The 16,987-nt window shown below is 49.6% G+C and overlaps 2 protein-coding genes across 2 annotated transcripts in view; both read right to left on the reverse strand.

The window, feature by feature from the left end:
* The window catches only part of XKR8 (XK related 8), a 6,896-nt gene extending 5,847 nt beyond the window's left edge, over positions 1-1,049 (reverse strand). Inside the window, exon 1 of the mRNA XM_006924352.3 lies at positions 685-1,049. Coding sequence (XP_006924414.1) covers positions 685-977 — 293 coding nt within the window. The 5' untranslated portion in view covers positions 978-1,049. The remainder of the gene's footprint in view (positions 1-684) is intronic.
* Positions 1,050-1,186: 137 nt separating this feature from the next.
* The window catches only part of SMPDL3B (sphingomyelin phosphodiesterase acid like 3B), a 20,805-nt gene continuing 5,004 nt past the window's right edge, over positions 1,187-16,987 (reverse strand). Inside the window, exons 2-8 of the mRNA XM_006924353.3 lie at positions 12,162-12,375; positions 10,773-10,870; positions 7,295-7,438; positions 6,127-6,299; positions 4,843-5,023; positions 4,624-4,757; positions 1,187-2,166 (exon numbers count right to left, since the gene is read on the reverse strand). Coding sequence (XP_006924415.1) covers positions 1,801-2,166; positions 4,624-4,757; positions 4,843-5,023; positions 6,127-6,299; positions 7,295-7,438; positions 10,773-10,870; positions 12,162-12,375 — 1,310 coding nt within the window. The 3' untranslated portion in view covers positions 1,187-1,800. The remainder of the gene's footprint in view (positions 2,167-4,623; positions 4,758-4,842; positions 5,024-6,126; positions 6,300-7,294; positions 7,439-10,772; positions 10,871-12,161; positions 12,376-16,987) is intronic.

The following is a 16,987-nucleotide window of genomic DNA, read 5'->3' on the forward strand; positions in this document are numbered from 1 at the left end:
CACAAAATGCTCTTGGGGCAGGGCTGCTGAAACTCCCAGTTAATCCATCACAAAGCTAGCCGATGCTTGTACAGGTCTCATTTCACTTAATCCTTACAAACAGAGGTGGGTACTGTGACCATCCCCACTGGAACAATGAGTAAACTGAGACCTGGAAGAGTCAAATGACTTGCCCAAGGCCCCATTCACAACTAATAGGAACACACTGGTCTGTACTCAGCCTTACAATGGAGTCCACCAGGAGCCAAGCACTGTGCTTTCCTTCACTCCTCGCAACAGGCCTGCCTGCCTGCCAGACCTATCTAAGTTACTACCTTCTTTTAAAATTAACAGAGGAGGAAACCGAGGCTCAGAGAAAGGCAGGACTGAGGCCGAAGGTGGTATAGCCCGGATTGGATCCCAGAGAGGTCTGACCCCAGATCATGCTCCTCCTTTTCTTCTCTGTGCCAGAAAGGGTAGGGCCTGATGAGTGCTGAGGGCTGTCAGCCCGAGTTCTCTTTCTTCAAGGGGCAGAAAGCTCACCTGTAGATAGAGGTGCCCACGGGGACTCTGTTTCCTCTCCTGGGTCCCAGTGCTCTTCTCCCCACCTGCTTCCCGCGGCAGGGCTCTCACCTGTACTAGTAGCTCCGCTGCAGGAAGTACCGCTGGGTCCGTTCTCCCTCTTCCCGGGGGCGGGGCACTCACCTGTACAAGTGACCCAGTTGCAGGAGATGCAGCAGCGCCAAGCAGCGGACTGGGGGCTGCGATTTGTGCAAACCAGCGGGGTCGGCGCGCAGCCAGATCCAGCTGAAGACCTGTAGTGAGACCGAAGCGAGGCCCAGCAGTGTCAGCACCAGTGCGGCCCACAAGTAGCGACCGCTAAGCACATACTGGCTCGCGATCCACAGGTCAGCGCCCAGGTTGATCACGAAGGCAGTGGTACCCCATACGCCTAGGACCAGATCCCAAAAGAGCGTGGTGCGGAGTGACCAGGACATGACCCTTCCCTTCCTTCCCGTCTGAACTCGGACTGGACTCCCGAGGTAGTAGCCGCAGGAAGGAGGCCCGCACAGTCCTCGGAGCCGCCCAGGGGCCGGGCCTGCTGGGCTGGACTTCCCGGTCCCGCCCAGTCCGGGGAGGAGCGAGGCCCCAGGATCCCGCCTCAGGCGTCCCGAGTCCCCACCCCCGCCCCTCCGCGAAGGGGAAGGCTGACCCAGACCTAGGCGCTGAATCTTTCCTGGGGATCCCGCATCCAGTCCCGCTGAGCTCCGAGGACCGCTAGTCCGAAGACTGCCGTCCGAGGTGCACTGCCCTCAGTTTAGCAGATTTCGAAATTGCCTTGTTTCACATTTGAGGCTCCTGGAGGCCCAAGACGGCGAGAAAGGCCTGGCGATAAGCGCCCGGACTAAAACTTGGACCTGCCTTGAGTTCAGGCAGTGTGCCAGGGGAGACCGAGGGCACAGGAGCAACCAGGTGCATCTTCCTGGCGGCTCGTTTTACTCTTGATTATCCGTATGGAGGGAAGGGAGGACATTCAATAACTGCAAGGGTGTTGCTTTAAACGTTGTTTACATATTGAATAATGTACAGAATAAGATGCACGGTTAGCATTTGGGAGGTGGGGAGGGGGATAAAACGTGACTCTTGGAAGAAATGTGCTTCTAGTGCGGTCTTTGGGCTTCATTTCCAGATCTGGCTCTCCCATCCCAGTTCACTCTGTGGACGCCATAAAAATGGTTGAATAGTCCAGTTCTGGATGGCGCTGGCTCCAATTTATCAGGAAGAAGGCGAACCCAGAGAGCGGGCGGATGGCTCCCAAAGTCACCACGCAAGCAGCGCGCGCAGGCAGAGCGGCGCGGCCAGTAGGAGCGCGAGGCGGGGCGCGGGCGCCGTGCCGGGGGCGCGCAGACAGGCGGCGTACGCGTCGAAAGCCACCTCGCGTAGTGCGCACACGTGCTCGGCACGGCAGGCCTCGCCGCAGGCTTGCAGGTCGTAGCTGACAGAGTTGTAGACGTAGTAGCGCTGCAGCGCGTCATGATCGCTGGCGATGCGACCCAGCGCCGCGTGCATGGAGCGGGCGCTAGCGTTGGGCACACGATAGGCCTCGGTCACCCGGTACTCGAGCTCCCAGCGCGCGTCCCCCTGTTCGTTCGCCTGGCTGAGGTTCACGAAGTAAGTCACCATATCCTGGAGAGGGGGCACGAGGCGGACCAGCCGTGAGTAGCTGTCTGCTTCCACCCACAACCCTGCACCTTGCCTTAACCTCCAGATCCTTTATATCCATAATAATGGCTACTGTTAGTTATTGAGCATTTACTATTTACCAAATGTGTGTGGCAGACATCTTCTGATTCGGATGAGGTTAACTGCGCTTATTATCCCAATTTCACAGAAGAGGAAACTGAGTCCTAAAGAGGTTAATTCCTTTGGCCAAGGCCCTACAGGTGTTCAGTGGCAAAGGTGGGAGTGGACCAGGTGGTTTACCCCAAGGCCTGTGCATTTTCTGTCCCAGCAAACTCCCGGGTACACAGAAGGTACTCAGTAAATATTTACAGAATGAATGGATAAAAAGCAACTTAAAAGAAGTAAGATGGGCTGCTTGGCTGAGAGAGGTTATAGAATTGTGGTTGATTGGAGGCTTGGGCTACACCCAAGACCCCTAGGACTCAGGTGCATCTTAAGGACTAGAATCTGGAAGGGTTTATCGGTCCAACAATTTCCACTTAAATTTGTGGACCTGCTTCAGGTCACTAAAAGTGAGCTAAGAGGAGCTGCCACGTATGGATGGCAACTTTCTGCTTCCCGTTTGTCAAATAAAGCAAGGGAGGCCCAATGAGGTCCAAAAGCTCCTGAGCGGTGGAGCCAGGATTCAAACCCAGGTCTGTCTGACTCCCTCCCTGAGAAGGATGTAAGGCATGTTGAGGAGCTGGGGTGTGGAAGGGAGGAGGGAGTCCCAGCCGTGGTTCTTCTTACCAAGGCCCTCTGAATGCCCATGTAGATAACAAGCCATACTCCTAAAAATCCTCAGACCTCTTCTCCACCTCCATTTACTCCAGAATCAAGGACCTAGGTTATTTCTTCCAATCCCTGATTTTAGATGTCCTTTCTCGACCCCTAGATTAAATCTTGATACTCACCTCTTCCTGGAACTCCAGCTTGAACACCCAACTGCTTCCTCCCTCGGCACTTTTACTTGGAAGCCATTTAGACATCCCAAAGTTAACAGGTTCAAAACCAGATTTCTGATCTTCCCTCCAAAACTTGTTCCTCCTGCAGTGATCTCATTTCATTCAATGACAACTTCATCCTTCCAAGTTTTCAGGCCAAAGCCTTGGAATCCTCCTTAATTCCTCTCTTTCTCTCACACCCCTCATCCAATCCACTAGCAAATCCTGCCTGCTCTGCCGTCAAAATACATCCAGGACCTGGCACTTTTCACCACCCCACTGCTACTGCCCTGGCCCACACCACCATCTCAGTGGTCATTGTAGTCACCTCCTAATTCATCCTCCTGTTTCTGCCCTGGCCCCCTAAAGCCTGTTCTCTGCACAGCAGACATGATGGTTTGGATAAAATTGTTAACTCAGCATATTTAATTCTGTCCTAAACCTTCCAGGTCAAGAGTCTTACTCATGGCCTACGTGATCTAACCTCATCCCTCCCGCCCTCCGCTTGTGCCTTCCGCTGTGGCCACACTGGCCTCCTCGCTCTTCTCCCAACACACCAGGCACATTCCCACCCCTGGGCCTTTGACTTGCTCTTTCTTTTTCTCTGCCTTCCTGGATACCGACACGGCTCACTCCCCCAATTTACTCAGAATTCAAATGTCGCCCTACCAGGGACTCTTCCCTGCCCGCCCTAATAGCACGCACACACCCACTCTGTAACCATCACCGCCTGCCTCTTCCCTCTGTTTTCTCCTTAACGCTTATCTCATGCCATACTTAACTCCACTTATCTGTTTATTGGTTGTCTCCTGTAAGAATGTCAGCTCCAGAAAAGCAGTGACTTTGTTTTAGTTCCCTTATATATCTCCTGAACTTAGCACAGGGCCTGGCACATGGCAGGTAATTAATACATTGTTGAATAAATTAAAGAATAGTATTTCTTTGTTATTTCAACAATCACAAGCACACCCCAGGAGGTGAGGGATTGTTTGATGAATTAGGGACCTGCTTTGTCTGCAATGTAATCAATGCAGAGAAGACAATGGGCCTGAGGTCACACTTGAATGCCAGGCCAAAGAGATCTAACTCATCTTGGAGACACTGGGGCGCCATTGAAGGTTTTGAGCAGGAGAGAAACAAGAAGTGCTTTAGAAAGATTAGTATATACTTTCTGTAGTGTATAGCAGATGAGCTATGCAGGGCAGTGCTGGAGTCAGACCAGGTAGGAGGCCGTGACAATGACCCAGGGCAAAGGGAAATTTAGGGAAGAGGAAATGACCTGATCTGGTGTCAGGCTTTGGAGGTGGCTCCAGGGTTTTGATCCTGACCTCTGGAAGGGTGGAAGTAACTTGACCTTCCTGAGGCTCAGTGGTCACTAGAGTGCAGATTAGCTGGGAAAGAGATAGAGAAGGTGGTGATGCATTCAGGTCCCTCCCCTCCCTCCTCCTCTGGTCTCAGCAGACCCACGGCTCCTGACCTGCAGGCTCAGTGTGTCTCGGTCGTATTCGAACACCCGGATGCCTGGATTGTTGGCCCCGTTGACCACTCCGGGTAATGTGGTTTTCCATGGGGTGACCCCAGGTGTAAGGAACATGACACTGATGGGGGCACCTTTCAGGAGAGAGACAGTGGGACTGAGAGAGGCTGGCGAGAGAAGAAGGGAAATGGGCTGGCAGGTACCCTCCCGGCTGAGTACCTGCGTCATCATAGAACATCCGAAAGCTGTCGGTGTGATGGTGGCCGAAGAACTGCCCTGCGATGACTCGATGGTGCTTCTGGACCACCTTCAAGTACTTCTCATTGAAGCCCTCCCGGAACCATGCTTTGTTCCGAGTCTTCTCAAAGAATCCTGGGGGCACGTGGCCAATAATGTACACCTGCGAGGAAGGGGTGCCCAGGAGGAGATCAGAGACAACCTCCCCAATCCTTCATTTCCACCTCAAAACTTGCCTATCTCCCCAAAGGCAAGCAGGCATACTCAAATGTACCTCTTCTCAAAGTCCTCTGCTTTCCCTCTCCAGGGCAAATTCCAGCATTCCCTGTACCCAGTAACGAATGTACCACATACTCTCCCAGCTCTGTGCCTTTGCCATGCTGTGCCTGCCACTTGGAGTACCTGTCTCATTTTCTCTTCTGTAAATCCTACTTGGACTTCAAAACCCAGGTCAAAGCGCACCTCCTCGTGAGAACTTACTATTGGAGACCTCGGGCGCTGTAACTGAACTGGTCTTGCATGACTGTGTAGCACATGCTATGTGGTAATGTGTGATCATGTCTTACATTTCTCGTCACTCAACTAACCCTACCTGGGCCCTTGGCCACCATTGCAAGAAGTAGAACGGGGGGTGAGGGAGAGGGCAGTTAAGAGCATGAACTTTGGTGATGAACTGCAGCTTGGACACCAGCAGTGTGTTACCTCTCTGAGCTTCAGTTTTCTCATCAGAAATAGCATCTAACTGGTGGAGTTTTGAGAGTTAAATGAGGTAATCCATCGTAAGTGCTAAGAAGTACCAGCCATGAGACCCTGTTGGGATGTGCTGTTCAGTGTAGGGACTTGGGCAAATGAGACCCAGAGCCTGTCCTCGGACAGCTGTCAGCCCATCAGACTAGGTGGACACCCCTCAAGGGCAGGGCATGCCCTTGAAGTCTAGTACGCAATGCAGGCTGCAGCTGTGGTGTGTGACGGCCCGGGAAAGAGCACTGGACTTGGAGTCTGGAGACCAGGATTCTAGTCTCAGGTCCACCATTTATTGTGTGACCTGGACTGTTGCTGCCCCTTGGGAGCCTCACATCTGCAATGGGCTTTGGGGTCCCAGCCTCACAGGCTATTCTGAAGATGGAAGGAGCCTCCTCCTGGTGCCAGGCTGATGAAGGACTCTCTTGTGTGAGCATCTTAAGAGTGGATCAGCTTGTGCCAAGGTGGGAGACTTGTTCAGGAAGTGACCCCAGAGAGGGAAGAGAAGGAGGCAGGAGACCTTACCATTTCCCCAGCTTGGGATGCATTGGTCAGCACATCTTCCAGCCACTGGAACTGCTGCCCAGGGTCGACCATGCTGGCTGTCTGCTCATTGCTACTATAGTACAGATTGGTGTTGAGGACCACAATTCGCCCAGCCCCACTCTGCCCCAGCAACTTCTCAGAATAGAAGGCACCTAGGACATCACAGCCAAGGAAAATGTGAAGATACACCTATACCCCCTTTCGTTCTCCAACCTTCTACCTCCCTTCCCATCTTTTGCATAAGAGGGGCATCATGCATAAGACCAAAGGCTCTGGAGCCAGGCTGCCTAGGTTCAAATCCTGGCTCTATCACTTATTAGCTATGCAACTTAAGAAAGCTACTTCACCTCGCTATGTCTGTTTCCTCATCTGTATGATGGGAAAAACAATGAGGTATGTTTGCTCCTCCAGATCCACTGTCAACCCTTCTCCACTCAGCTCTTTGCCCCAGGAGCTGATCTATATGAACTAAATCAATGGGTTTCTGTTCCACGGGCTTCTGGTTAGGTTTGACCAATGGGGAGCCCAAGCATCAGGGGACTGAGGAAAAGGAAGAGAGGTCAGGGTCATTTAGGACTGGCTATGTCTTTGGATCAGTTCTTCTCAACCAGGTGATTTTTGTCCCCTTGGGAACATTTGGCAATATCTATAGAGACATTTGGGTTATTAAAACTGGGGGTGTTACTGGCATCTAGTGGGTAGAGGCCAGGAATATTGCTAAACATCCTCCAGTGCACGGGAAGCCCCTGTATCGAAGGCTCACCAGCCAAAAATGTCAGTAGTGACAAGGTTGAGAGACCCTGCTTGAACTGAAGGTCACTGCCCCTTCCTAATATTTTTGCAAGGAATCCAGCAACGTGCTGATCGTAGTGCATGGCATAGAATAATGATCAATAAAAATTAACTTCTGAATCTCATTAGTGCCATGGGCTTGAGAGCATGAGCACTGGAGTGAGCCCTGGATTCTGCTCCCAAGTCTGCCTCTTCTAAGCTGGGTGACCTTGGCCAAGTGACTTGGTATATTTAAGCCTCAGTCTCCTTATCTGTATAAAATTAGTACCAATTTCATGGGGATGTTCATGTGAAGACGTATTAGACCAGAACTTGACACACAATGAGTGCTTATAGTAGCAAATGGTGTTAATACCTTCTTTGAAGGGAGCAATGGATTCGTTATTGAGCCAGGGTCTCCACAGTTCTGCTACCTGATTGTAGATATTATTACTCCCTGCTGGGAACTGATTTTTGGGGTGAAAGTCATGATTTCCCAAAGCAGCGTAGACTTTAGTGTCTGGAGGAAAAGGAGAATTATAAAAATATATATATGCGCAAGCGCTTGGCGAGTTACTCATTTTCAGTCGTCCACTGGCCAGCAGAGCTAGTGAGGAAGAGCGAGGAGAAAAACCCACAGATGAGGAAAATACAGAGATGAGCTGAACACCATCACACTTAATAGAGTCTGGCTGAACTTTGCTCACACTAGGAAAGAGCAGCGAACCCTCTGATCCTGGTCCCTAATCCCCATGCCCAGCGGAAAGTTTCATGGTCAGAAAGCAAGCATCGACTGATGAGAAGGAGAAAGCTAAAAGATCTAAATCATCTTCAGATTCATTGTCAACCACTTGATAATTTAGTGTTCCTTGTTTTGTCAATTACAGAGCCATCTTACTGTTGGGGGAGGGGTCTGGCTCACTCTAGGAAGCCTTAGGAGTTTCACTCATCCGCGGTTCAACAGTATTTATTGAGCTCCCAGTTTGTGCCAACGCAGAGACCTGGGAAACAGGCACCCAGCCCCAGTGGTCTTGCAGTGCAGTTGAGTTGACAGGTATTGAGTAATGAAAGGTATGAGGGCTGTCCATAAAAAAGGAAAAGCCGCTTTCTGTTGTAGTGTGTAATGGGTGGGCGTGGCCAGGGCAGGCCTCCTTGAGGAAGTGAATGAGCCCACAGTGGAGGAGGAGAGCACGTCAGACTCATCTCCTTCTCCTAAGTAGTCTCATTCTTGCTTTTATTTTACTTCTGTGTCTGGCATATAGTAGTTGCTCAATAAATATTTGACCCCAAACAAAACCTCTGAGCTCAGGGCAGGGCTTTGCCCTTATATGAGCTTGGCTTACCCCAGGGAGTGACCTTGAATCAATGAGGGAGCCGGAGCCTCCAATTCCCTCTTGGGAAAATGTCTCTAACAAACCCTTTGTCCTGTACAGCCTGTAAGGTCTGGAAATGCCGAGAGCTCTGCCCAAGTGGGAGGTTGTAGAATTCCCACCAGGAATTATTTGCAAAACAGGAAGCCATCAGTGTAACTGTCTGGAAAAACCTCATCTGTCTAATGTAAATGCTGGCAGCCATTAGAGATCCATTTAAGAAAAAAAAAAAAAACGAAAAACACAAATTCCTGGAATCTCAAGGGCAGATGAGAAGGGAGAGAATTTCTCTGGTTTGTCTTGCTTCTATGTGCCAGGCACTGTTATAAGCTCCTTACAAACTCCAGGAGGGTACCACCTGGCATCTTGTTCACCGCCAAGACCCCTACCCTTAGACTTGTGTCTCACCCATTGTAGATGCTCAATATATATTTGCTGACTGACTGGTGAATGGATTGCCTTATTTAATTCTCACAACAACCTTCTGCGCAGGTAACAGTATTCTCTTTATTTTTCCCATAGAGAAAAGTATCTTGATGAGATTGCCCAGCTAGAACGTGGCAGGGTCTGAACTGGTGCCTGGAACATTTTCACCTTGCACATCTGCGTACACCACTCAGCCATGCTGGGGGGAGGTGGACAGCAGGAACCAATGTTCACAGCAACTCTGATGGGGAACACATGTGGCGTGTGGCAAGAAGAACACATGACTTGGAACCTAAATCTTGAATTTCGGTCCCTTCCTCCTGTCTAAGTTGCTTAAGCTTAATTATCTACAAAATAGGGAGTATTCCATTTGACCAGTGTTATAATTCCCAAATAAGATAAAGCCTCATTTCATCTCTTCCAATTTGTTCTCATTTTCACACCTCTGCAAGTGGGGTGTGTCTTACCACTGAGGCCATGAGAAAGCACTGTGTTGTACTTTCAGAGACAGTACTTCTTTTCTTAGCAATACATAAGATAATGATGCATCTTACAGTCGATAGCACTGTGGACATTAACAAAGTCAGTAAATGTGCACGTGTGTTATAAACTAGAAAACCTTCAAATTACATTTGTGTGTTAAACCATAGTTAATAAAGCATTTTCTTATCCATCGTTTCACTTTTATTCCAGAAGCCCCATGTGGAGCAGAGGAAAGAATGCTCGAAGTTGGATCTAAGTTTGAATTTGTCCCTAGGAACTAACTAGCTTTGAGAATAATAATATCTGTTCTTATTAGATATTAATTACAATATCTGGGGAGGAGTATCCAAGTTTGACCCTAAGTAGTGACTTCTGCTGGAAGATGAACAAGCCCAAGCCTGTCTCAGCAGAGTTGAGTTACATAGCCCCCAGGCAGCTTTTTGCACAAATTAATTTATGTTGAGGACAGGAGGTGACAGAAAGGTTTCCTCAAAGATAGATGTGTGATGGTGACAGCAGCTCTGGCCTCTCCTGGAGTGGCAGTGGGAGTAGTGGATAAAAGCAGTGCTCAAACCAGGATGTGCGCCCCCCTCCCGCAACCCCCTCCTGCCACATGACCTTGACCAGTTTAGTTTACTTGACCAAGGCCCACATTTCTCATCAGTAAAACTGACGTAGTTATAGCATCTCTCTCTAGAATTAGCATGACAATGAATGACCCAAGACATAGAATATTCTCAGAGGAGTGCCTGACACTTAGCACTCAATACATAGATACATATAGTTATTGCTGCTGCTGTTATTATTTATTTTTATCATTATTTTAAATCTGGTTCCTGGGGACCCATGACTAAAACTTTCAGAGGAAGCCTCTGTACCAGAACAGCTGGCGAGTGGGGGCCAGTAGACTGCTTTCACAGATTCCAGCTGGCAGCCTGAGAACCTGATTCAGCCCCCAGGACCTTGTATTTGGCACAGCCTGCTTTAAAACATCTTCAAGGGCCATTAGGTGGGGCACGCAGACCCCATTCTCCCTGTCTCATCCCTGGAGCTGCTGCTATAATCACTCACAGTCCCCACCCGCCTTCCCAAGCTCTTGAAGGAAAGTTTTGGAAGCACCAAGAAAGAGCACCTTGGCTGGAAGTCAGCATCACCCAGAGGTCCCAGCAGCCAGATGCTTCGAGGGCTGTGGATGGCAACCCCGGGGCCACAGAAGGACATGGCTATGTGGGAGCCCCTGTGAGACTTACCCAGGGATGACGCCTGTGTATAACTGTAGATGCCTTGAGAAGGGGCTGTGAGTCTGGTGTTAGGCAGGGCAGAAGGCAGTGAAATGTCAGGCATTTCCATTAATAGATTCTGTGTGTATCCACAGGCTGACAAGCTCTCAGATTCCTTGTACAGTTGTTGGAAGATAAAAAACAATGGCTGTGAAGTACCTGGTACAGGACCTGGCCCAAAGCCATAGTTATCAATGGATGAAGGTGGTTCTGCATCTTGCTGCTGTAGTCCCATGATGCCAGGCACAGCCTGGGGTTCAGGGAAAGCTGTGGGATACCGATGGCAGGGTCTTACCTGGAAAGACCTCTCTAATGAGCTTGGTCAGGCATTCCACAATTTTCAACACAGCCGCCTCTCCCAGCTTCTCGTCGGGCACGTGAGGTGTGTCATCACTGCGAAACACCACCAAGCCAGTTTGGTGCCGGCAACTCACGATGGGGTAGAGAGACTATCTCGTCTTTCAGAATGTTACATCTTTCTCTGTGGGCCCCTCCTGGAAGAATTCAGAGGCTCCCCGAGCAAGAACTCTCTCAGAAGCAGGAGTCCAGGGTCATAGCCTAAAGCTCACTCTCTTCTTAGATTGATTCCTGAGCCCAGGGAAGCCAGAGCTACCCAGGCCCCTCCTGAGACACTGTCACATTTTCTAAGTGTCCAGCCTTGCCACTCCCCTTCGGGATCCATCTGAGGGTCATTCTTTGCCAGTCCCACAACACACTGAGGGACAGCTGGGGGCATCGTGGGTTTGATCCTGCCTTTTAAAGTGTCCATTGGGGCTGAAAGAGAGAGCAAGATATCGCTCTTGCCAGCCTCCCTGGTTCACCACTCTCTGCAGGAAACTCTCCCTAAGCCTGCCAGGTGGAATCAGGTGCTCCTGAAGCTCCCAAATTCCCTGATAACCCTCTCTCATCACTGGGATACAGTGGTCAGGGGATTTGTCTGTGTCACCCACAAGACCGTGAGCTCTTTGAAGGTGATTTGGCTTCTCCATCATCTCAGTTCCCCATTGTCTACCCTGGGCTGAGCACAGGACAGGCTGACCTACCAAAGAAGGGAGGGGAGGAGCCAGTGAGTCAAAGGGAGACCTCGAGAGATGAGGACGGAGAGAGCTGTGGAAAGTTGGGAGACTTAGAGCAGCATCTTTGGGTGAGAAGCAGAAATGGAGTTTGTGGCTGAGTGGAAATTGCCCCTCAAATTCTCTTCATGCAGAGCAGTGCTCTGACCAGTGAGAGGCTCCCCGCCACGCCCAGGGCCAGGGCAACTCAAGGGTGACCAGCAGCTGACCAGGACAGATGATCCCAATGCCAGACCACTTTCAAACCTCCTACCTACTTTCCTGCCCTCATTTGGGTCTTCAGGGCTTGCAGTCCCTAAATCCCAGTGGGAGTGGCTGCAGTGTTCATCCCTCAAAATCCACATACCCAGACGTGCCATGACCTTGTCCCCAGCCTCAGTGAGAGCTGCATTCTGCTGGGGTCGGAAGACATTGAGGTCAAGGGCACAGACTTTGGAATCAGCAATGTCCAGGGTCCCTTGGGCAAGCTGTGTAACTCCTTTGAGCTTCAAGTTGGTCCTCTCTAAAACAGGGCTGGTTTGATGACTAAGGGAGATGGTGTAGGAAGGCGCCAGCCAGTAGGTGGCACACAGCAGGGGACCAGTAAAGGGTAGGTGCTTGACTGCTCTCACCCCGTCCAGAGGATAAAGTCTGGCTCCGGCTCGATCTCCTTCATGGCGTAGACGGAGGAGTTGATGAGGACCCAGGGAGAATCACAGAGGTAATCACCCCAGGGGCCTGCATTGGACACCTGCTGGGAACCAGCTGATGGGCACACCTGGAGGGGGTCTGAAGATACCTTGTAGTCAGGATCAAGGTGCAGGTCAGAGATGTGCCAGAACTTCCCTGCAGGAGAAAGGAGACCCTCCTCAACGCTGGGCCCTCCCTGAGCCCAGATGGGGAGGCAGTCCACGGCAGCCCTGGCCTGGGGGAGGAGAGGTTGCACAGGTGAAAGGAAATTTTCTCTGAACTCAGGGTCCAGAGAAAATGGGCCACAGGCTTTACCCAGGAAGGCACTGAGTGGACCAGAGAACAGGTTTAGCTCTGTCCCTGACCTTTGCATTTCCCTACCTCAGCGTCCCCAGCAGCAGCATGGGGAATTGGTTTGCATGACCCTCAAGGACCTTTTGGGCATTCTAAGCAAAGGGCTTGTCTTAAAGCAAAGGTGGGAGAGGGTTAGGGTTAAGCACTCAGACTCTGGAGCCACATATTAGCTCTGTGACCTTGGGCAAGTTGCTTCACCTCTCTGATCCCTTACTAGAGCCAGATCTTTTCATGCTTCGGGAAGATACATACAAAAACGTGGCCTGGAAGAAGGCTTACACACCAAATGCATTGTAAGAACTTGCTAATTAATACCAGCAAAAACCTGCAGAATAGGTGTGGAAATGGAATTTAAGAGTGCTAGACCAGAAACGAAGGAACATAGTTTCAGACTGGGCTAAATTTCTCCTGTGGGTATACTTGTTAGCGATTCTGGATGCAGGTGGGCAGCTCAGACAGCTGGAGGTGGTCCCGTTCGCAGAAGTGATCTCAGCTCGAAACTAACGGGGGCCGAAATGCCGAAAATCTCGTGGTGTAACACAGAGAAGGGAATCCAAAGAAACCGGCCACGTGGAGTGGATTTGTCATCGGTCCCCAGCACAGGACCTGGTATAAGCAGTTTCAATGATGTCTCCGGAAGAGGGTTAAACAGATTTGCTCTCTGCCCTACATCCTGTGGGCAGAGACAAGGGCGAGGCCCGGTATTTCTTCACTCTCTACTGTTGCCGTCACTTCCTCTTCCATTTCCTGCCTCACTCAGACCCACACAGTCAACACCCACCCAACCCCAGGAAACTCAGCCTGGACCTGGAAGTCTGGCTTCTTTTGCTTTCAGAATTAGACAGCCAGGGCACCACCCGAGCCACAGGACATTCGGTGTAGTTCTAGAAAAGGCGAGAAGGTAAAGTCTGGCCCCTGATCTTGATTTTTCCTCTCAGATGCTTCTGAGCTTTTGCCCATCTCTCCAGATCTAAACCTGCTGCCATGGAAAGGATCAGAAACTTGTTCACACCAAGGTGCAAATGACCGACTAAGCAAATCATTATCCCTCCTGTAGTTATTCCAGTCATCCTCACCACACACCTGGAGGTACTGATCATTATCTCCATTTTACAGATAGGGAAAGTAAGGTTCAGAGGTCAACATGCCTGAGATCACGTGGAAAGTGGTGGGAGAGTCCTGTGGCTCTAGATCTTCTTTCAGAGAGATGCGATTGCTAAGGGAGCAATACCATTGCCTTTTTAACCAAACTGAGTCTTTGTTTCTAATGGGGAGAATTTAAACTTTTCACTCATATATTTATATGACTGATGTGGGGCAAAAGCCTAAACCAGAGGAAAGAAAATAACTTCCCCATTTCTTTTTTTTTAATTCACACCCCCCCACACTTCCACCTCTACCTACGGGGATGTCGCCGTCTCCTCTTAAAGACTGGATCTCTGAAGGTGGGGCGTCTCCTCCCACATGCTCTTGACGCACACCTGGGGCCTGGCGTATCCGGGGTATGGACCGTGGCTCCGCTGGGGCTCGAACCAGACGTGCTAACCATTACTCTATGGAACCACTCCATGACTTCCTCATTTCAGCTAGTAAATGGGCCAAGTTGGTGGGCTTTCCCAAGCACCTGCATTAAGACTCTGAGTGAGTTACTCCTGCTTATAAGCCAGAGAGCAGGCTGGCCAGTTCCTATGCAGTGAGAGGCCCTTCGCCCTCCTGCCTGAAGACCATGACAGAGACCATTTCCGTGCCTCGAGCAGCCTCTTTCCCAACTAGCTGCAAACATCGAGCAGTTCTGCCCTTTGACATCAGCCCTGAAAATAGTCAATAAACATATTTCTCCACTTCAGAAACTCCTTGTCTGCTGACAGAGGCTCAAGTGTCAGCTGTCAGTCTGTCTCTTCTTGTACGTTCTGTTATGGTCAGTGTGTAAAACCGAAACTCTTTCTAGCCTCTCTGGTACTTCCTAATGACATGTGTGTCTGCTGTCTGTGTGTGTCTGTGCGCGTGTGTGCGCGTGTGTATCCGAAGGCCTGACCAAGAAAAATGGCACAGAGAGACAGAGGTCCACACAGGGGCTCCACCACCTGGGGCCCCAGTCTCCTCACTGTAGAGGCAGCTCACAGAGACCTCACCTGATGCTCGGCCCAACTCACTCCACTCCTTCTCCTCACAGGGCCTCTTTCTTGGCTCCCCCGCTCCCTTCCCTGGTCTTCCCCAGGTCATAACATGGCTGCTTTCTCCTCTTTGTTCAGGCTGCAACCCAAAGAAGCCTTCCCTGACTACTCTTTCTTGTTTCTCTTCCTCCACCCACTTGGTTGCTAGCTATTGCCTCCCTCGGTTTTATTTTCTTCAGAGCACTTTCGCATATGAAATTATCTTGTTGGCTTACTTATCATCCATTGTCCCTGTCTGCAATGTCGGTTCCATGAGAACACAAAGCCTGTCTTGTTTATCTCTGTGTCCTCAGCACCGAGAACACTGCCTAGGATGTGGGAGATGCTCAAATATATATTCAATGAATGAATGAGCAAGGTCGTGGAGAAGATGCTTAGCACTCAGAGAATAGATGCCCTTTACATGCTTATCTCATTTCACCTTCGTGGCCATTCTGTGAGGTGGGATTCTTACACCCATTTCACAGATGGCGCAGCTGAGGCTCGAACCCGGACTTCTCTCTGACTCCAAACGTTGACTCAGAGCCCCTACAAGATGGTTTTTATAACACATATATGTCACCCATAAAAGAATGGGAACCACAGGCTTCTATGGAATTAGTCCCAGATAGTGAGGAATTAAATTCTAATTGTCATGTCATGGAGAAGGAGTAGGTACAAGGACCCTGGAGAGAGAAGCAGGTTATCTGGTTTCTAATCTAGGCCCTTCCACTTGTTGGCTGAGGACTCTGCGCAAGCCAGTTGGCCTTGCTGAGCGTGAGGCCGTTTGACACCTGGCCTGCTTCTCTGAGCATCAAATAAGATAGTGAAGGAGAAAGGACTTATAGAGAAGAATCTCAATACAACACTGACCCTGGCGATTCCCTCTGGAGCCAAGAGTGAGCATGGGAGGGTATGGGGCATTTGACACTTTAACATGACCCTTTAGTCCAGAACTTCCCAAACTTTACTGTATAGACGCCTCACCTGGCAATCTCATTAAAATTAAGAGGCTTTATATATTCATACTGCTGGAATCTTTTACAGTTGAAAGTATTCATGTATTCCTTGAGTTTTAAGAAAAGGTATAACAATCTTAGTTGTCATTATTTTTATTAATTATTGAGAATATGAATAAATTTGGTATCAAGTACAGTGAGTAGCTGAGGCTACAGACCTGGGTTGGAATTCCAGCTCCACCACCCACTAGCTTTGTGAATATGAGCAACTGCCTCTGTTCCTTAGTTTCCTTGCCTGTAAAATGGGGACAACAGCACCCTCTACCTCTTTGGGTCATTTTGAGAGTTAAAGTGAGACCATATGAGATGATGCATAAGCACTCAGCAATGCAAAGCAGCAGGTACTCTGAATTTGGTCCCTGAGAGGTCCTGCAAGCTCCAATTTACCACAGGAAGGAGATGGGACCAGCGGGGAGTGGCTACGTCCTTCTCCCACTTGTCCCAATGTTCCTTCAGCTGCTGTCCTCTGGGGCCAGGGCCAGGATATTTGAAACAAAGCAATGTAAAGACAGATCTTGTCTCCTTCTAGATGGTCCTTGTCGAGTTCAGGACTGGTGGGCACAGCATAACCTATAGTTTTAATTTCGAGAGTTCAGCTATGCTCCCTGTGCCTTGGCAGACAAAACAGTCTGCTGGCCCTACTCCTCTTTCCCCAAAGGGGTCACTGGACCCCACTGTCCATTGGGGATGACAGACACAGGGCCCAGGGCCTACAAGCTTTGTAGTAAGGCCATGAAAATATCTGAGATCTGAAAAAAAAATGCTTTGACTCCAAAGTTTAGGAAAAAAACAATACCATCAAAATCAAGAAATCATTCCAAAAGCAATATTAAAAATTTTACTAGAAGTCATATATAATGTGAGAGGCTTTTACTAGGATTTGTGATGGGGTGGGGGAAACTGGCAAAAATCATTTCTAGAGTCCAAAAAGTTCTTAAGCGGGCCAAAAGGTGAGTGTGTTTATGGCTGGAGACAAGAAGGCGAAGGCGGGAAGACACCTGCCATTTATTTAGTACCTACTGAATGCCAATTGGCTATGTCAAACATTCTACCCAAGCAGCCTCAGGACAAAATTATGAAATATATTCTATTATTGTACCCATTTTATAGACGAGGAAAGCAAGCTAGTTAGCAGCAGACCTGTGATTCACATTGTATCAGAACAGAAATGATCATGGTGCACTTTACTCTGCCACTAGCTAGCTGTGTGACCTTGGAGATATTATATATATATATATAATA

This window comes from Pteropus alecto, unplaced genomic scaffold (assembly GCF_000325575.1).
Source record: "Pteropus alecto unplaced genomic scaffold, ASM32557v1 scaffold39, whole genome shotgun sequence".
Lineage (NCBI taxonomy): Eukaryota > Metazoa > Chordata > Mammalia > Chiroptera > Pteropodidae > Pteropus > Pteropus alecto.